The 22,310-nt window shown below is 36.7% G+C and overlaps 1 protein-coding gene across 1 annotated transcript in view; it reads left to right on the plus strand.

Moving 5' to 3' along the window:
* The window catches only part of LOC127879461 (ADAMTS-like protein 1), a 69,499-nt gene extending 47,551 nt beyond the window's left edge, over positions 1-21,948 (plus strand). Inside the window, exons 2-17 of the mRNA XM_052426312.1 lie at positions 857-1,030; positions 1,269-1,502; positions 2,171-2,333; positions 4,362-4,491; positions 4,951-5,155; positions 6,007-6,145; positions 7,155-7,248; positions 8,179-8,312; positions 8,818-8,922; positions 9,557-9,686; positions 11,539-11,651; positions 12,329-12,420; positions 12,799-13,596; positions 15,666-15,854; positions 18,269-18,422; positions 19,192-21,948. Coding sequence (XP_052282272.1) covers positions 857-1,030; positions 1,269-1,502; positions 2,171-2,333; positions 4,362-4,491; positions 4,951-5,155; positions 6,007-6,145; positions 7,155-7,248; positions 8,179-8,312; positions 8,818-8,922; positions 9,557-9,686; positions 11,539-11,651; positions 12,329-12,420; positions 12,799-13,596; positions 15,666-15,854; positions 18,269-18,422; positions 19,192-19,331 — 2,994 coding nt within the window. The 3' untranslated portion in view covers positions 19,332-21,948. The remainder of the gene's footprint in view (positions 1-856; positions 1,031-1,268; positions 1,503-2,170; positions 2,334-4,361; positions 4,492-4,950; positions 5,156-6,006; positions 6,146-7,154; positions 7,249-8,178; positions 8,313-8,817; positions 8,923-9,556; positions 9,687-11,538; positions 11,652-12,328; positions 12,421-12,798; positions 13,597-15,665; positions 15,855-18,268; positions 18,423-19,191) is intronic.
* Positions 21,949-22,310: the final 362 nt, after the last annotated feature.

The following is a 22,310-nucleotide window of genomic DNA, read 5'->3' on the forward strand; positions in this document are numbered from 1 at the left end:
AAATGTACTTTGATTTTGAGTGGTTCATGGGTTTTAAATCTCAATAAACACTCAGTATGATCCGTTTCTTCCCAATCGACAAGTGCATTCACGTTTTGCATATCGAAAAAATAAACCCATGGATTCAAATAATCATTATTTGCCTTAACGCCGCATATCTTTGGAGGTGCAGTTATGATAAGTGTATGTTTATACTGGGAACTTCTTGGTAAGCTGCTGAACGACATATCAAGTAGTGGGCATGACAAAAGCAAAATTGTGGATAGGACTAAGAAAATAAAGGCTACGAGTTGGTAAGTCGATTTGACATACTTGACTCACGGGAACAGCTAAGTGTGTTGTGGTTACTATGTGAATCTCCATAATCACTCAATCACAGTCAAACCAGTTTAAAAAGAATATACATGAAAATCAGACCAATGCATATCAAACACAATAATGTCAGCTAAGTTGACGTTATCTCGTTCCCGCGAGCCAAAGTTGTTTCCAATACTTAATTGGTAGTTCCCACGACTTACAGAGTCGTTCTCACGACTTACTTTTTTCTGCGATTTTTTAAGACGACTTACTTAGGCATTCCTACGTTTTAATAAGACGTTCTCACGACTTATTACATGTAGGATAAATAAAACTCCAGAAAACGTACCATTCAAAAAATTCTTTCTGCCGTAAGTCTGTGAGTGACGTAAAGGACTAACAGAAGGATACACCTACTGTCCGGTTAGGGGAGCACCGACCAAAACTCACAAGCGCTGGGAGTGGAGGTTGAACACGGTTGCCTTGATGAAGATCGCAAACCTTCTATGTTAAATATATTTGTTAATAATTATTACTAATAGCCATTCAACCCTTTCAGGTTTTCGCTTGCATCGTGTCCGCGAGCCAGTGGTCCACATGGAGTCGATGGAGTGAGTGTTCACGCACGTGCGATGGCGGGGCTCGCTACAAGACACGGAAGTGCAGCTTGGAGGAGGGACAGCGCTCCCACTGCCCCGGGCAGGAGATTGAGTACTCTACCTGCAATACGCAGGTAAGACAACCTTCATAAAGTGGGATGTTATATATTTTTTTAATTTCCAGATTTCTTTATCTGCAAATCAATGGTAAGCAAGGATGCTATTACAGTCAGAAACAACTTCAGTACACAAATACCACGTACAACCTTATTAAGTTAGAATAAACAAAATATAGAACACATTAAAAACTCAAAAGGAGTTGAAATGCATTTCATTTTTCATGCAGTTTTCGCACATAATTTTGCATTACAGTCATGTCCTCGCCACGTTCTCGACTTCCGGTCAGGGCAATGCGCTGCCTACAACGACGCCTCCTATTCGGGCTACAATTTCCGGTGGGTGCCGTCCTACGAGGATAAAAACCCTTGCGCGCTCACGTGCCTTGCGGAGGGGACAAACATGGTTGCCATATTGGCCCCAAAGGTTCTGGATGGCACGCGTTGTCGCGAGGGATCCATGGACATGTGTATTAATGGGAGATGTGTAGTAAGTAACTTCCTCGTGGTACATAGCCAACAGCCATATATGTTCTGAGTCTTTAGACAATGTGTGTCAGTTACATTGAAGAATTTTTTTCTGTTCATAAGAGATTTAGTTTTGGTTAACCCATTTATGCCAAATAAACTCTCCCATCCTTCTAAATTGGATCAATTTATTTATAAAATTAGGGATGTCTAGTGTATTTATTTCTATATTTTGAATATTTCTTACAGAAATTCCTTTAAGCAAACAGCGCAGACCCTGATGAGACGCCGCATCATGCGGCGTCTCATCTGGGTCTACGCTGTTTACCAATGCCTTTTTTCTAGACGCTAGGCATGAATGGATTAAGGCTGTTATTTTATTAGCGTTACGTATATCTATTAACGCCGCTCTTTTATCGAAGACATTTTACACGTAAACGTTTTAAGTAAAATGTATACTCGCAACTCAGTGACTATATCCGTCTTAAATGCGAATATGAAATTAACGGATAAATTAAATTAAAATACAAGTAAACCGTAAATTTGCAGAATTCATTTGAAAGGCACGTATGTGGCAATAAACAAATTAAGAAATAGTTTGTTAATTGATAGGCTTTCTTCAGTACAACTATTACATTTCAATACTTAATTTAATGATTAACTAGATCATTCGTGTTCGTCCATTATCAGGCGGTCGGCTGCGACTACAGACTCTACTCTAAACTGAAATCTGACGCATGTGGTGTGTGCGGGGGCGACAACAGCACGTGCGGACGCGCACGCGCTATGACGTCTCGACGTCACACGTGGATACAGACGGACTACGGGCCTTGCTCTGTGACCTGCGGTGTAGGTAACTACATTCCTTGTCCAGAACCGTTAGAGAAAACAGTATATTTATAGCATATTTATCAACACGCTTTGTCCGGGGAATTTGGAATGTATACAAAATGTTTCATTAATTTTGTATTCATGGTTTATCACAAAATGTTACAGTATCTGAATAAAAACATGACGGTCAGTTAATCTATGCATTTCCTGAGGCATTCCTGTACAAACCTAGTCGATATTTACAGTTATCCTGTTATAAGTGCACAAACTTATTACAGTCATTGACAGTTGCCGTCCAATTAGAACAAGTATTATTCTATTAGAGAGGATGACTAAAATCCCAAATACAATTAAATTACCGACTAACTTTTGAACACAGTTAAACACATGTCGAAACAGCATGAAATAAGGAACGTGAAAAAAAATCATAAGTAAACGCTTAATGTTCTATAAATAATTTCAAAGAATGTTGAGATTCGTTGAAATGTTTTGCATCTTTGTGTTTTCGTGACAAGCGGTAATAAGTGTTGACTGTTCCTAAGGATTTTAAATTATATAATGACAATACAAACCTACATATTTAGCTCATCAATGGAACAGCAAATTCTTATGAGATAACACGGACAGGCTGTCGACCGTCTTCAAAGTTTGGCAACTAATCTAAGCATAACTCCTGTGGCAATTTCTTTGACTGCGGTTCAAGTAATATAGAATACGGCTTCCGCAATTAATTTGTATGCCGTCACTGATTATTCGAAATGCCGACGACCATTAACAAACAGCTTCCAAAAACACGACTTGTGGTACCCATTAGTAAATAATTGCTTAATCGTTTGCTAGATTACTGGGTGATAGTTCTGAGTTATTTCTGGTGTTCTAACGACTAGAACTGTCAGTTGCCTGATTGTAAATCCCGCGTTCTGTGTATCTTGATATCACGCCATTCGAATATCTCCGAGCGTTACATTTCGCAGACGCGCGCTTACGAGGCAATTACCGAATATTGTTAATCAATCAACATAGATTTTCTGCTGTTTAACATCGGGGCGAGCGACAAATACCGCCTCGTTGAAATACTGAGTATCTTATTGAGACTTGCGGGACAGTTTGTCAATTCTGTTCCAGATAAACGTACGCGCAACATACTGATTGATGGATAATTTTGACATGACTTGATGGTTGTAATATTCATGTGATTTTATTTTAATTGTAAGGTTAGCGTGTTTCGAACAGATGTTCAGTCTTTTGTTCTTATGGGCCAACAATAAGGGTTAACAACTTGTATAACAGGTGGTGTTATAGCGCAACACAAGCAAAAATAGCACAGGTAGCAACTGTTTGATTTCTTATGTTTTTCCGTTTTTCGGACTATTAAATAAGGACACCTAATACTTCTTTTATATAAAAAATTTTTTATAAAGGAATCCTGACGATTGTTACTTTGTATGATGTAGAACTAATTGGAACAAATTATAGATTTTTAATTATAAAAACATTTTAAATTTAAGTCAGTTATAGTTTTAATCTTTTATAACAAAATACAAAGTACGTACGTTTCGCGAGGCGTTGTAACTTTCCCAATTACTGAACAGTAGTTCTACTTTTAGTTCTACTATGTATTTAATTATTTCTTCGTGGTTAAAATCAGAAAAATAATGTCGTCATTTAATAATCCTTATCCAACATTTCGACATCAAGACTTTGATAATTCCTTTCTAAGCAAACGTTTCATACCTTACGCTGCCAATTTGGTCTTCTTCACTTAAAGCATGTGGAAGCCTGAAAAGTCATACATAATGAAATTCAACTGTGTAAAAAGAAACAGGACAGGATTAGTCTCAATATTGTCTGATGTTTCGTGAAATTGTTTTATAAAATAAATGTGAATTTTACACCCCTACATGTAGTCAGACTTACGTATGTTGTATGTATCCCCTGTGAAATATACTGAAGGCTTTTTCTGTTCAAAATTTGATCAGTTCGTTTTCGGGACTTCAGTTAGTCTCAGCGAGACAGATATGCGTTTTCATTAGTTTTCTCTGTTAGATAGGTGTGAAAGATAAACGCCTGCTCTGCTTTGACACGCACGACAGCCGAATGGTTGATGCGCATGCGTGTGCCCATGTGGACATGCCCACCGACACACGCGCCTCGTGCTCCCAGGGAATATGCCCTTCAGAGTGAGAGTCCTTTATACATAAACACGATCCTTTCAATAAAAGAACTTAAAACACGTGTTATATGTATTTGTTTTCAAATATTTACTTGTTATATGTTACTTTTTGATATGCCACATGCATTTTATTTTTTAATTTAAGAAAAACACGGTGTGTTCTTTCTAGAATAGTAAGAAATTTTACTTTTTGTGTGAAATGAGTGTGTTATAAACTTATAATTTAGTCACATTTTATGTCATTTACTATAATTTAGTCACGTTTTATGTCATTTACTATAATTTAGTCACGTTTTATGTCATTTACTATAATTTAATCACGTTTTAAGTTACGATGAGGCTTTGCTAACGATTCTTAATTTCTATATAATAAATCAAGTTGAAATATAAGTGTTCCTTTGACCACCCTTGGTGATGAGACATTTTAATAATTCTCATTTCGTAAGCAAAACTCACATATGTTCAGCTGGAGAGTCGGACCATGGCAAAACTGCACACGTGACTGCGGGGGCGGTATCTCGTGGCGGATCGTCACGTGCGTGAAGACGAACGAGGATGACACGCAAATTCTCGTGCGTGATAGCGAGTGTGACGAGAACAAGCGTCCCTCCTCGAGGAAATCGTGCAACGGTCTTATGTGCCCAACGTGGCACGCTGGCGAGTGGTCCGTGGTAGGTGGGGTCAAACCATGTTAACAGGAATGTATACCACAGCCTGAACAAACTTGGATTCAGAATGTATACATTATGTGAATACGGCGGAATTGTTAGAAACAAGGATCCACAAAGGCGAACCCAACAAAATATCGACTATTGTTGTATTTTTACGAGTAGAAAATCGTCTAGAGAACATACATCATAAATTTCTTGTTAACTGGATCAATAATTTAAACCACTGGCCCGTTTGTTTAACATAAAAGCAAGTAAGTGCCATATTGTTACATGATAGATATGTTCATTCTCAGGGCCGACACACAAACTATCGTTGATAAAATACTCAGAAGGCTCAATGAAAACATATAGCGTACTTCTTATTAGGACTTTAATAACATTGCTACGATCTTGCTCCCATCGAGACTTCGTTTGCGCATTGCCATTTCAGCCTTAAAATATCTCTTTTACCTTGTATTTTCCTTAAACATTCTCATTCATCACCATTGCACATTGTAGTTTTTTTCCGGCAAAAACACTACGAGTGCATTAAGATTTTACCAATCTTGCTTGAACCCGTGTGTTTTCTTGTTCACATTATCTCCCTTATATTACATGAAAGCTTCTTAAAAATGTAGTTTTTCGAAATATTGCCATGTCGACCGTGAAATCTTATGGGTGAAGTCGACATATTAACCATATATTATAAACTAGAATGAAAACAATTGCGTCGTATGTGAACTGTGTGCATATATATATATATATATATATATATATATATATATATATATATATATATATATATATATATATATGTTTGATTTAAAGAGCATACTGATGTTGTAAGAAATGTTTACTGAACATGATTGCAGTGCAGCGTGAGTTGTGGCAAGGGCGTGCAGCGGCGGGAAGTCGTGTGCCGGCACGTGGGTGACGTGTTCTGTCACGAGGTGGAGAAGCCTCGAACCGTGAAGACCTGCACCACCGGAGTTCCTTGCTACGATCTCGCAGGTAGTCTAAAACATTTCTTGAGAATCGCGTTCGTCTTGAATAAGAAGAATAACACAATATTGACCAAGCGAAACATGTAATGGTTAAACGTCTGCTATAAATAAAAAGAGATTCTTATTTCACTCGAAACTATTGCTTTTTTTTAAGAAAAACAAACGATTATTTTTAAAGTTTGAAAGCGCTTAGAGCTAATGCTAATGGAATATGTAATTTATTTAATCCTTTGCATATACGAGTCTTGCTCTGAAAAACTGCGCATAATGCATGTGCGTAAAGTTTCGTCCCAGATTAGCCTGTGTAATCCGCACAGGCTAATAAGGGACGACACTTACCGCCTAAATTTGATATTTGCTAAGAAGAGACTTCATTTAAACGAAAAATGTCATAAAAGAGGAAAGTGTCGTACCTGTGCGGACTGCACAGGCTAATCTGGGACGACACTTCACGCACATGCATTATGCCCAGTTTTCACAGAACGCGACAAAAATCTATCAATGTTGAGTAGAGACTTAGCGTACCTAACTCGCTATACTCCAGAGGCAGCACACGCTTAGTGGTGTATAGAAACTTCACGATTTATTATTTCCAATTCTTAAATTATTTCACAGATTTCGATGCGTATTTTTTCACTTGTGTGACCCTCATGCGAATTTCTTAACAAATCCCCTTCTCTGAAAGCGAATGTGTCAGGGTTTTAATATATTATGTTTAACGATGAGCTGTAAATGCTTAAGTCGGAAATAAACATTCTGTTCTGTTTAACAACGTTTAAATGATATACAGTTTGTTCGAATCATGCCCCAAGGGTCAAATATTTCCTAACCTCCTATTTTGAGACGTTGAAATGTCTTAAATTAAATGTTGTCCTCAAAAAAGATTATTCAAATCATAATCGTGGGTTCGAAACTGGCCACGCAACATTATGCAGGTGAGCGATCCCTGACCATGTTTGCTCTCTTGTGTAAGACTTTCCGGACTGGTTCAGTTACTGCTAGTACTATATCCACAGGGGACATCCAGGAAAGGAAGGTTGGCGAGTTTGGGGGTGGGGACGGTATCCAAGGAGATCAGGCCATCACGAAAGAAGACCTCTATACACCAAGGTAATGGTGAGACATTTTGACCGCTGTATTATTCGTTATGTTTAAAGAATTGATCGTTACTGACAAATGTTTAGTTATTTTCGCACCCCAAACATCTTCGTTGAGCCCATAGTCCGCTTTTCCTCAACATTTCTGAAACCTAAGTAAACGAATAAAAATACATGTAGACGTGTTTTAATATCAACTTGCTTAAAGGGGCCTTTTCACGTTTTGGTAAATTGACAAAATTAAAACAAGTTGTTTCAGATTCGCAAATTTTCGTTTTAGTTATGATATTTGTGAGGAAATAGTAATACTGAACATTTAGTGGTATAGGCGGAAGTTTTTTAAATCCAGGACCCCAGGGGTCAGTGGTTCGAGCCCAGTTGAGGATTGTTTTTTTTCTTTTTTATTAATTGTATTGTTTGTTTACTGGAGATTTTTATGTCCAATGTTTAAATGGTTCAATATATAGCATTTGATGACAAACTTTCATACATGCCAAAATCTGTGAAAATGTCCCTTTGATTAGTATTCATTATTTAATATTCATCGTATTTAATTGCACCATTCCATTATTTAGCCCAATATATAAATAACATGATCGCCGTTAGTACTCTATAGGTATGCGTAGTGTGAGGTTTTAGTTGTTAGACACAGGTCAATTTTCCATTCATGTATAAGAGTTGCTTCTAAGTACGAGTCATGATTAATACCGTTTAACTTGATATGTCACTATGTCATCCACCAATCTATTTTCTTTCATACATATATTTTAGGCACAAGTAAATTCTCGACTCTTGTAAGTATGAGAATGGCATTCTGAATACTAGCCATGATTAATACCGTTTATCTTAATATGTCGCTATGTCGTCCATCCACCTCTTTTCTTTTATACTTGTATTATCTACAACACGGAAATTTGATAATAATTTATTTGAAAAACGTCAGGTTCGTGACGACCACGTGGGACTCATGCAGCGCCACGTGCGGCGAGGGAGTCCACTTCCGGTACGTGCGTTGCCAGGTGTTCCTGCGCTACCTGGACGACTACGTGGACCTGCCCGACGAAGACTGCTCCGATGGTGAGTCCGTCGCCCACAAAGCACACGTTACTCATAAATGTATTATCTTACTTATTAAAAGTTACGCATGCCAAAAACGTATCCCTTGTTATATATACATTTGCAATAGTTGACGTCCATGTCGACCTTGACCTAGCTAATTTCCAATATATGACCATTTTTAGGGTTGGAATAATAGGGCCATTAACGTTTAGATATTTTTAATGTTTAGTTCATGTGTATAATGTGTGTGTTTTAAATCAAAATATTTCCTTAGAAATATCACACACTGGTGTTCACCGGCATAGTTGAGCATACATCAATTGACCAAAGGTTGTGGGGGTAGAAACCGCTATATCAAACAAGTGCAAAACGTAATATATTTTCCGCTTGCCGTTATTTAAAAGTATTTACTGCACAGTTAATGCACCATGACTGCACAAATTGATCTAGGGCTACTTAACGCACATGCACTACACGGTCTTTCCGACAAGGCGCTTTTCTGCACGCGTTTTCCTCGTTTCAGAGGCCAAGCCGGCGGAGAAGGAGGTGTGCATGGTTGAGCCGTGCTACGACCAGTACCACTGGGTGCCCGTCGGCATGACCGCCTGCAGTCACACCTGCCTCGGAGGTAGTCGACGACGACGAGGATTGATTGAATTTTGCCGCATTTTACTAACCAATTTACGCACATGCATTTTATACAACGTATCGTACAAACACTTAGGGTTTAGGTATTCATATTTGCTTTTTAAAGTTATTTTCGGTGTCGAATAATTGTTTTAGAAAGTCTTTTTCATAAAATATAGAAATTATACGCTTTTTATTTGCATCAAGTAATAATAAAATAGTCATAAACGAATTAAAAATGTGTGTATAAGTCATAAGCATCACGTAATACGCTTTTTTTAGATTCGGCTTAGAAGTGTTAACTTGAAACCTATTTTTACGCGGTTTGAAGGTGTATTTTCTTGGTCGACACAAAATAAATCATTTGTTCCACCAAGAGTTTTTAACTAATTGTGTTGAACGCTCTGATTGTTTTCTAATAAATACGTGATTTGCTTAAATCCCAATAATACGCAAAGCGATCAATTTTATAGGTATTAGGAATTTCTGTAAGAAATATTCTAAATATAGAAATAAATATACTAGACATCCCTAATTTTGGAAATAAATTGATCCACTTTAGAAGGATGGGATAGTCCATTAGTCATAAATGGGTTAACTAATCTCTTTCTACTCCACGCGCTGGTCGTCTGCAGGTATTCAGGAGACGATATTCGCGTGCATGTCCAAGGTCAACCAGATGACAGTGGCGGACTCGTTTTGCGCGGAAGCACCGCATGTGCAGGTGGAGAGGCGGGTGTGCAATGATAGGCCCTGTCCACAAAGGTATTCATACGCTTGGTAGTTTACTATACGGATTTCAGCACTATCCGCCACACGTAATTCCTTGCAGAGTTTTGCCTGCTCTCGCATGTCATATCTCAGTTGAGCCAAGAATCTCTCATAACGGAGAAACAATACGTTTTGAGTATATACAGTATATTTCAGTATATCGTTGAGCCAAATAGATGTCACAAACAAATTGACTTAGTTTTAGTCTAGTTCAATTCTATAAATAAATATGCACCAAAGTTATATTATTTGGCTATTTTCAACCAACATTTTGGCTTCTTCTGGTCATTATGTGAATTACAATATTCTGAATATTAAACTAAAATATGATATATCTCTGGTGCATAATAATAAAAGACTAGATGTAATTGAAGATGTGTAATTTAGACTTTTTTTGTTTAATTTCACAGATGTGTTGCTTTTGGCATACGACCATCGAGCATTTAAATTGTAATTAATTTGAACATTGTTTTTTTATTGCAATTTTATTTCAATTGTGAAGCTCGGAGTTTAAACTGTGTTGACACTTTTATGAAATTTGTGTTAAGTTTGAAGTTGGGGCCTCCTTAAACAGGGTTTAAATCCCCAAATAATGACCTACATTGAGCGTTTCAAGGAGGTTACGACTGTTTCATTTATGGGTATTTGTTTTCGTCGTGTGTTTGGTCCTGTTTCCGAATGTATGGCGATTGGTCAATGGGCTAAAATATACGACCCTTGAGTGGTGATACGAATGATCTCCAGTGTATATGGTTGGAGTTTCACTACGTTTATACGTCTTCGGAAGGGGTTAGATTTTTGAAACACAAACAAAGCTTACACTTATAAAATTGTTTAAGAATCACGCTCATATCTACCATTATAACTTTAACACTACCATTTGTGCATAAAATAGATCAGCAAACGAATAACTGTGGATATGCTAGATGTTGTATTTTCGCTTCGTATATTAACGTATAAACACAAACTTAGCAAGTATTAAGCTGAACCGGATGCTGCCAATAACCATTCTTCTCTTACTAATGCGGATGGAGTGTCGTTTTTAATTGAGCCGTGCTCTGTGAAAAAGGGGTTTAATGCATTTGCGTAAAGTGTCGTCCCATATTAGCATGTGCAGTCCGCACAGGGTACATATGCTAATCAGGACGACTCTTTCCGCCTAAACTAGATTTTTGCTAAGAAGAGACTTTCTTAAAACAGCACATATCACAGAAGCGGAAAGTTTCGTCCCTGATCAGCCTGTGCGGACAGCACAGGCTAATCTGGGATGACACTTTACGCACATGCATTTAATCAATCCTCTTTTCACAGAGCACGGCCCAATTCAATACATACTCGATGATTTTTTCCAAAGGAGATGAACTTAATTATGGGTGTTTGACTACAAGTGTCACTAACAATGAAAATATCTAACCAACACTCACGGTTCTAATTAAAACATTTTCGGGTAGAATTAACTCTTGTATTGCTTGTGTCATTTTTCGGTATGTGTTAGAATAGAAATTATTTGCATACATGTATTTGTATTGGTTCTATTTAATCATCAGGCTAACCCTGTCGAAGTGTATTATTACATAAACTGTCGATTAATTGCAGAACAATACATCGAAAGTAATTTTCCAAAAGCTTGATTGAAAACGTTTGAAATACCCCACAAATGTGGATTCAAATCCTTTCAGGATCACATACCTAAAATGTAATTATTTGAACGAAGCTATATATGGTACGTAAAATAGATACATGTACTTTATACATGCAGATTATATTGTTTAATTTCTTATATTGTATAGATCCGGCTTACATATATTCTACTCACTCGTGTTCTTTTTCCGGTTTCTTTATACAGATGGGACCTGGGAGCGTTTGGGAGTTGTTCCAAGTCTTGTGGCGGCGGAGTCAAAAGTCGGGCGGTGAAATGTATCCAGGAGTACGCCCAGAATTCTGTTCTCAATCTGCCAGGTGCAACATTTATTATGTAATACACCTCTAGGCCCATGTCAACAAATTTAAAATTCAATAATCAGTTCAAATGGAAATACAGTTGAGTTGAGCAGTTAAATATGGAATTTTACGTTATTTAATTATTTGGTCGTTTCCCGTTTTTCATCGATTGACTTTTCTCGGAATAAACAAAAGATCAAAAACACCAACACTTAAATTAATATTTTATTCGCTGTATAATTATAGCTATAAGTATTTAAATGCATGTTTGGTATGAATATAATATTGATAATGCGTTAAAGTCGTTGTGGGGGTAAAGTTACCAAATGTTAATATTGAACCGATTATAATTTAATCGTATTTATTTATTTATGCGGGAATCTGCCTATTACACAATCGGCTTAAAACCTATTAATGGACATAATTTAAGACTTTATTTTCAAAGATTATTGTTAAGTTAACGTGTGGTTACCTATTTTTCGTGTCCATTTACTTTACCGACGTCACATTTAAAACTTTATGAAGTAAAAAATAATTTGACGTCACATATGGACTTAATGTGACGTGATATCAAAATATTCATGTGACGACATATTGTAGACACCTTATTGTTACAAGTTCATACATTAAATGACGTCATATTTCAGACTTAATCCGACACTTATAATTGAGACTTTACAGCACTTATATTTCAGACTTCATGTGCGCCCAACCCGGGCCCCCCTTCACCACCTACTGTAACGACATGGACTGCCCCGCCCACTGGACCGTGGGTAACTGGTCTATGGTACGAGAATCACATGAACTTGAAGCAATGTCCATGTAAAAAACAACACTTCTTCTTTCACTAATGATGAAGTCATCTCGTAATGATGCCCGGGGCTTGAAAGGAGTAACAAACATCATATTAACTATATTATTATAAATCTACATGTATACGAAATTCTTTTGGGATGTGGCGCATGTATTTAATTTTTAGCATATAGCAGTTTTAAACGATTCTTAAAACTTTAATTTGTGGGCTTAAACAACAATTTTTTAAAGAAAATCTTGTTTGAAGTGTTAACCTGAAAATACCATGTATATGCCAACTCATTAAATGATCATACAGCCTTACATTGAAATCAGCAGATACCCTCTATCTCAAACTTGAATACCTTTCCAGTGTTCAGTGACCTGTGGCATTGGCGTACAGATGCGCATACCACTTTGTCAGCGTGTCCAAAACTCAAGTCTTGTAAACGTCTCACTCTCAGATTGTGACGTCACAGTGAAACCTCTGACGGAAATGTCATGCAACTTAACAGCTTGTCCACAGCCAAAAATTAAAGTTAACAAGCTGAAATTATTTCAACTGAACAAGATAAGAACAATCCGACTCTCAGCGGGTATGGAAGGCCACATATTACCTGACACAAACATTGTTATAAAGTGTCCAAATGTTGGATTAGACCGACAAAAAGTGACGTGGTTTAAAAATGGCCTAAAATTTAGACGCTCCAAGCGCGCGAAGGTTGCTCGTTCCGGAGCTTTGCGCATACGGCAAGCATATCCGGGGCGCGATGACGCCGTATATAGTTGCCTCATTGGTGGATTAGAGGCAAATGTTACAATAAGCTTTATATCTTCCTTCGAGTTATTGCAAGCAAAAATATTAAGGGAAAAGTATTTAAATGGAAAAGAGGATAATCATAATGTTTTAAATAAAACCGTATATTACAAAGACCCAATAGACCGGAAGCGGAAACCGTTGACTCTAATCTCCACCGAGTGGTCCCGGTGCAGCGTCACTTGTGGTGGTGGCCTCCAGTCACGCAACATAAGCTGCGAGCTCATTTCGTCGCGCTACTACGCGGCGCTCCCCAAGGAGGAGTGCTTCCGGCACTCCGCGGTGTCTCCGGCGCTCATTCAGAGCTGCAACGTTGACCCGTGTGTGGAGTGGCAAACCGGAAACTGGTCTGAGGTAAGATGTTGTAGTTTGCAGTCGTGTTGTGTTTCATTTCTCCGTCATGCCATGGTCGATGGTTTCTTTTGTCACTGTGATACATAAAATCAAATGTCATCGAAGGTGTATTTGAACGTGAATTAGAATGTCCATTAAATATATAAAAAAACAAAAACAGAAGAAGTCATTATAACAAATACCCATTGTAGTTCGCTATCAGATCTGACATCTACATTTAGCTCTTAATTCAATTATTGCAGAGCTAGCTCTTATATCGTTTTTGGCACTGGGATAGGGATTCTATAAATAGGCTTTCCATGCTGAGCTGAATAAAGAGCTTACAGCAGAGCCCGGTCTGTATTCGATTATATATTTATTGTTCGGTTTATGTATGTCTTACAAAGAGCAAGCGAGTGCCGTTGAACTGTAAATGACTAACAGGGGCTTGCTATGCGAAGCGTACTTCTGAGCTAAATACAGAGTCAGGACTGTATTCGCTGCCAGCATTACCATTTGAACCCCTTGAAACATGTATAGCTGAATATCGATCTCAAAGCAAGGTCTGCAAAAAGTGAATTCAGGGGTGGTATACCAGAAACATCTTAAGTCATTTCTTAAATAATTTCACTTAAGTTCAAAATTACAATGTTTTGTATTTCTTTACTAAATAAGGAAACACAAGTTTTTTGGGTATTCCTTAAATAACATTGGCATAATGATGTTATTTAAATGTATATCTTGATGCCAGTCTATTGCAATATGAAATGAAACACTTACGAAAATTTCCCAATTTAAGGATAAGAATAAAATTTAACTTAAGATTCTTCTGGAATACGAACCCAGACCTACGTGCAGATGCCAGATCTCGTAGTGAACTTCACATATAGATGAGTATTAGTTAAATTAATCTCAAAGTATACGGTCGTTTACAACTTCTAAGTGTTCACATACGAAGTCAAAACGTTTCACGTCGATTTACTGAATTAAGGGCCTAAGTTTGTAAGTTCAAGGGCATGTAACTATGCAACACATAGCTCGACATACACAACAATAACGTGTTGCGCTACTTCACAGTATAAATACTACTATGAAGTATTTTGATTGCGGTTTTGAACAGAAAAAATATTCGCGACATCAAGTACACCTGCATAATGAAAAGAATCAATGTTATAAGAATCACACACTTGTCTGTGTTCAATGCAAGATAACGCTGCAAAGAATATCGAAACATACACATTAATATCAACGTGCATTTCTATATTATAAAACAGATGTTTGTACACATTGGATTAGTTCAAGACACACAGTAAGCTTAACAATGATGTAATTATAGAAAAAAATGCTTTATTCCAAGGCACATTACTAGGCATAGAATATCAAGACAGACACGTACATGACATCAGGCACTTCTACATAGGTAACATAACAAATCTTTACAGTTTTATGTTGATAGGCACACACGTACGATACAAGTTCACAACGCACAGTACACACGGGTATTGATGTCAATTTCCAAAGTTTGTCTAAGTACAAGAACACATAACTCTGCAAAGAATATTTCGCCATACACGAACATAGCATCTTTCATTTCTGCTGTGTAAAATAATGAAAGAAGCTGTAAAGTTTCATCTTGATACGCATACATCTATGAGGCGAGTACATTACACAAAGCACACATGTAAAATGATGTATCTATCGAAAATTTGCCTAAGTTCAAGGGCGAAAAACTCATTTTCGAAATTCCCGTAAATTTAATCTAGCACTTCTAAATAGTATAAATAACATATCTTTAAAGTCTCATGTTGATTGGGAGACAACTGAGATGCTAGGTCGCTAAACAAGTTACACATGTGCAACGTCACATAACAACCGACCGACCGCCAGGATATTCCAGTATACCTATCCACAAACTTCCTTTGCGGAGTTATATATAATAATTATTTTATAAATTAAGTATTATTGCAAACATACGATATTGCATAAAATGTATACCCACACATCCAGTTTGTTACAAAAATACGTTTTCAACTATTTATGATCAGATACATAATAAGCGTTGTTTGACAAACAATAAGTGTTATCTGCAGTGTTCGGACCTAGACTGTGTTCGGTATGAGTATTCGATCCAGCGGCGCTCCGTGGACTGCGTGAATCTCTTCAACGACACCGTGACCAACAGCTCCTGGTGCACCGGCCTCGGTTTCCCGCCGGACTCAATCCGGGATTGCTTCAACCGGAACTGCAGCGTAAAGTGGCTCACGTCTAAGTGGTCGGAGGTTAGTTGACTTTGCATGAGGTCCTTTTGATCGAAATTTCAGCGTCAAAGTGATGACGTCCAAGTGATCCGAGGAAAGTAGACTTTGTATGGGGTTTTATTGCGCGCAACTTCACCGTTAAGTACTGACTTCAAAGTGGTCAGAGGAAAGTTTACTTTGCAGGGGGTTGTATTGTCCGCAACTGTACGGTTAAGTAATGACGTACAAGAAGCCATTGAATGGCTATATATTGGCTGGTTGACAAGGTGTCACGATGCAGATTGTGTTTTTCTATACAACCTCACATGGTCATGAAGTGCTGATGGCGATCTTTTGCGCTCAGTTTACGTTTGGCGTCCGTTGTCGGGGGTCGTTTGTCGTCTTCTGTCGTCGTGGGTGGTGTGGGGTCCGTCGTAGGGTGTCGTGTAGCGTCCGGCGTGTGTCTTCATTTTTATAAGCGAGGCTGTTTTCGGAGAAAACCCGAGCTATTGTCATAGCCAGCTCGTCGTCCGCCGTAGACGTCGTGCTAAAACCTTAACATTGGCCATAACTATTTAAATATTGAAGATAGCACCTTGATATTTGGCATGCATGTGTATCGCATGAAGCTTCACATTTTGAGTGGTAAAATTTAAAGGTGAACATCATCCTTCAAGGTCTAGGGTCGAAAAAACAAAGTCAAGGGAAGTAATAAGCTTTAAATGGACATAGTTATCTGACCTGCCCACGTATATATTTTTGTTAAATAAATCAAAGCAGTAGGCGGCATTGTGTTTCTGACAAACACATTGTGGTAAAAGGTCAAGGTTATCCTTTACGGTCTATGGTAAAAAATACAGAATTAAGGGAAGTAATAAGCTTTAAAAAGGGTGAAAATTATTCAATATTGAACATAGCCACTTTATATATTTGGCATGCATGTGTATCTCATGGAGCTGCACATTTTGAGTGGTGAATCTACAGTCACGGTAGTGGCTTTTAATTATTTGCTACTAAAAATAGAGATTTGTTACAGACAATTATTTTCAAGGGAAGTAATTTATATAATTATAAATCTCATATTATATATTTCCTACCAAGAATTGAAGTTCTTTTCACAGTTACTGTACAGATTTATTATTTTGATTATTTATAACCCAAATGATTGTCAAAGTTTTTTTTTAATGATATAATTATTACATACATACATACATACCTGTGGACTTATGTCATGATCAACTCTGGCTATGAAAAAGAAAAAAACTCTGGCTATGATCTCTTTTAAACAACAGGCCTTGGTTGTCAGTGATGTCTGACATGGTCATAATTGACTGTGAGAACCTCCCCACCCCCCGGATTAGATTGGACAAAATTCAAGGGAAGTAATGACCTTTAAAGGGAGATGATTTCTATACCTGCCAAATGATAAATAGAAATCTTATTTCAATGCGGCGCAGTAGGGGGCATTGTGTTTCTGACAAACACATCTGATGTTGGGTCACTAGGTCAAAGGTCACGGTCACTATGACCTAAAAAAAACAACATTCTGACAAGCTTTCGCAGCCGAACGTGGCACCCGTTATGCGGTGCTCTTGTTTACCTCGTTATCACTTAAGAGGCCACGTTTTTTTTTTATCCAATCTTGAGGAAACTTGGCTAAAAGTAATGGAACTTGGTAAGAAGGCCTAACTTATTAGTATAAATGCTGAGTTTGTATCTAAGTCACACGTCTTCAAAAACTAGGCCACATTGTCAAACGTAAGAAAAGATTGTGCACATTTCTATAGTCTACCATTATGATTCAACATTGATGGAATTTGTTCAAGAAGTTCATCTGGAAAATATCTAGGCTGAAATTGAATCTTTGTCAATTGTCTCCAAAAACTAGGTTACAGGCTCAAATCTAAGAAACCCCTGGTTGCCATTCTAGAGGCCGCTTTTATAAATTAATCTTTATAAAACTTAGCTACAATGTTTCTCTGCGAACAATGCGTCAAAAATCAAGGTGACCAGGTCAAATCGTAGAAAATCCTTTGGTCATTTACGAAGCCGTATACATGACTGAATCATGGTGAACATTGGTCAGAGTGTTTATCTTGACAACATCAAGGCCACGTTTAAATCTGGGTTTAAAAAACTGGGTATTGGACAATTTATCGACATTGACTTTGAAGGCATTGAACGCGATCATGTCTCTATTGTTTTTTTTAAACTAAAAATGCTTAGTGAATCGTTTACAAATTATATACTTGATAATTAGTCCACAATAATAAAAAAAGTTCTTTGTACTATCATATAATTGATTGATGATTTCAGACTCTTATGTCTAGTTTTTACAGGAGGTTTAGAGAATGTATGCAAATTATTCTATTTATTTTTTCTGGTTATGCAAAATTTAATATGTGTAATGCTACCTACAACCGCTTTGCTAGCTATACATAATATGTTGCTTTTAGTGCATTGCGGATTGTGGCGAGAAGGGGATTCGAGTGCGTTCCTACAAGTGTGTTTGGTCGGGATCCGAGCTTCCAGCAACTTTTGGAAGCTGTGACGTCATAGCGAGACCCGCAACCACGCGCACGTGCAAGGCAAAGCCGTGTGAAGATCTAGGTACCTGGTGTATACCGTTTTTTGTGTATTTGACTTCATTTAGTAAGAAAACTCATCTATATAATTTCAATTATTGATACATCAGTGGTATGATAGTGTTGTTTGTGCATTCATAAAGAATACAATTATTTAGAAAAAAACTAACAAACTAAATACCACTACTGACTTTTGACAAAAATCCATACGCCATAATTTCTGGTAAATTTTCGGATACTGCTTTGTTTAAATTAATGAGAGCATATTTAAATTGAACGATACATTCAAACGTTTTTTTGTGTAAAATCTTAACATTTGTCGCAGACAATTTTTAAAGGTGAATTACACAATATAAATACCAATACACGGATTGTGTTTAAAGTAAATGATTTGACATTTGCCATGTACATTACATTAACCATACACTGCAGCAAGCTAATAAGCGTAACTGGCCGGGTACAATTATAATAAGTTGATTTTTAACATGTACCATACGCCTTGAAATCAAGCGCGGTATTGTGAAAAGTAAATAATGCCTCTGCTCAGGTGAATTAAGTAACATTTGACTGTATTGAACACCTTGCATGAACATTAAGGCGCTTGCTCAAGTTAACCAAGTAAATGAAATTAATCAAGTAAATTATGTAAATCAAGTTAACCAAGTAAATTAAGTAAATAAAATAAATCAATTAAATCAAGTAAAGTATACATTGTCGGCACGTGTTCAATGCTGTGGGCAGCACTTGTGTTGACATGCACTCATCATCTCGTTTATTTTGGCACCGTATTTCAGAATGCCGGGACGAGAGCGAAAACTGCCCCCTCGTGGCGCAGACTGCACTGTGCGACTACCCCGCCTACAAGCGCACGTGCTGCAAGTCGTGCAGAAACCAGAGCGACATCGACAACGACACAGAGGAGGCGAAAACATAATGTCTACTACATATTTTGAATTGTATACTACTTGCAATTATATTGAACTGATATAGAATATTGATTTGAGTCGAGCATGTGATAAACTTAATGGACGCTATTGGAGGTTAAACTTTTTAAAGACTTTAAGATTGAAGTCAGTTATTTAACAAAGAATGATAGATGGCAAAAGACGATTCATTCGTGCAGTTTTACAATGTTCAGCCGTCATCTGTGACTTACCGTTATAAGGACACTATTCAAAGTGTAACTATTTTTAGTCAAGTTTGAGTCCTTTTTTCGATCCATCGGGACCTCTTGAGGCGTTCAATAATAAAAAGTTATCGGTGTACGTTGTGTACATTATTTAGCACTTTAATGGCTAAACCTTTTTAACGAAATATGTTTGTTACTGATTAGTAAGTTGACCAATCCTTCAGTAATGCACTTGTATGATATGTTCATACTGTACGGTGCATACCTTGTGCATTTGAGTCGTGTTCTGAGAAAACTGGGCATAATGCATGTGCGTAAAATGTCGTCCCAGATTAGCCTGTGCAGTTCGCACAGGCTAATCAGGGACGACACTTTCCGCTTTTATGACATTTTTCGTTTAAATGAAGTCTCTTCTTAGCAAAAAATCCAATTCAGGCGGAAAGTGGCGTCTCTGATTAGCCTGTGTGGACTACACAGGCTAATCTGGGACGACACTTTACGAACATGCATTATGCCCAGTTTTCTCAGAACGCGACTCATTTGTAAGTATAGCGAGAGAGATTGAAAGAAAACAATAATCATAGGGCCGTTTTATTTATTATTGTTTCTGGAAGTATTGACATGAATCCATTTGGCAGGTTCTTTTTTATAAAAACAGTGCAATATAACATTCTTGTTTTTCGCCGCTAACAAAACAACAACAACAACAACAACACAAAACACGTAAAACATCAACAACAACAGCACGACTGTAAAAACGTGAGCACACATGAACACAATAAAATGTTATTGTCGTTTTGCTAAATAAGAATAACACATACATACATGACGGTACATAGTTTATGACCGCAAATGTTAAAGAGCAAAACTTTGCCAGTTCCAATAACACAACTATAAACAGTTGATGAACTATTTATTCACTTCGTAGAATCAATCGAAAGAATCGTATTTGTGTGATATTTACTATATGAAACTTTCCGACATTGGTACTAAGCAACCGCTGTTTAGTAGAAACTGCAAACACGGCAACAGATAATTTATATTTATCACATTTCCGCCTTTTCCTGTCGTCCGCGTTAATTCGCTATTGCGATCTTTTTTTCTTGTCTGTTCATTACAAAGCTGTGTAATAAATACATTGAAAATGGTCGTATGGAACTTGTTTAATAATTTAACAAATTTCCTGGCATTTCATGTTAGAATAAACACTGTGCTTGCGTGAATATTAGTAGTGTAACAATACGCGGATCCCCGTATATACGTTTTGAATGCAATTAATACCCTTTGAAAAAAAAATCTAGAATATTTTTCATATTAGTTATATATTAGTTATTCGCCAACTTAATGCAAACGACATTCAAGAGAAATTTGGAAAAAAAACAACAACTGATTATTTAAGTAGCTAAATGTCATACTTAATTGGCTTATTCACAAAGTATTTTTAACTCTCAACATATGGCTTTTCTATGTCTCATACTGATCCTCACACATTGCAGGAATAACAGTTTCTGAATAGTAGGTTCTAGTTGGAATGAACTCTCGAGTATTCATATCAATATAGATATGTGCAATCAATTATAATTATGTACAGTATCTATACAAATTGAAATACTACTAATTACACTTCAAAACCAACATACTGGTGATTGCATTACGGAAATTGTGCTCGATATCAAACCTTATTTTTCGAAAATTTGTCTTTTATTCTCTGATTCAATACTTTTATTTCCAGTATTTTTCGCTTTCTGAAAATAATTTTATAAAAATTCATTTAAAGAAACTTGTCAACATTATTAAACTGTGTATACATATGTATTTTATTTCTCAACAATAAGACCACAGAAAAACATTAAACAAACTGTACTATGTTTACCAGGTAAAAGGAATCCGACATTTAAAAAAAGTTGTTTATTATATTAATATTGTCATTCAGAAAAATGCAAATCGATACAATATATCGTTTCAATGTACCGCGATATATCTGTAATACGTAGTTTGAATATCTAATATTAACTATTTTAAACATGCGTTTGTGGTAGAGATGCATTTTTTAAATTAAAAACATTTTAATAAACTATACAATCCTTTACAATTTTTGCCGTTAGATTGAAGTTACTTTTGATTTGAGCGGGCCAATTATTGAATTATGCCACAATTGTTACTTACTCTTATACATGTTTATCAATTGTAACAACATAAGACATTGATTTTCGCAAGAAAACTAAACTTTTTTTTTCAAAGAGCCTGTGGTCATATGCATATTTGTTAATTTTGTTAGCGTTCATTTTCATATGAGATATGTAATAGCTTTTATATATTGTGCGGTTGTATTGACTAACGCGTATTGTAGCGAGGACTGTACAAAGTTGATATACTTGAATTTAACATATTTATTGTGACAATAGATAGAACAAATAGCCTAGCGAGTTTTTGTTGTTATTTATAATGTGATGCATATGCTAAAATGTAAAAACATTGGTGATGTGTATTGTAATACATTTTCTTCACGTGTGTTTAACATAGACCAGCTGCTTGGTTGCGACACTTCACACCCAGCTATTGGGATAACATGATACCCGCCGTCCGTGCATTAGTGTTTCCGTAAATTTTGTCATAGATGTGCACGATAATGCATATAAATGTTCCATGGGTTTACCTATTTTAAAGTTGTTCAAACCATTTCGGTCGTCAGCTTCATATGTAATTAGAGCTTATATGGATAGAAAAAAGTGACGACTTAAAAAATTTTTCCTCCGAAACTATAAAGCCCTAAAACTACATACA

The sequence above is a fragment of the Dreissena polymorpha genome, chromosome 4 (assembly GCF_020536995.1).
Source record: "Dreissena polymorpha isolate Duluth1 chromosome 4, UMN_Dpol_1.0, whole genome shotgun sequence".
Classification (NCBI taxonomy): Eukaryota; Metazoa; Mollusca; class Bivalvia; order Myida; family Dreissenidae; genus Dreissena; species Dreissena polymorpha.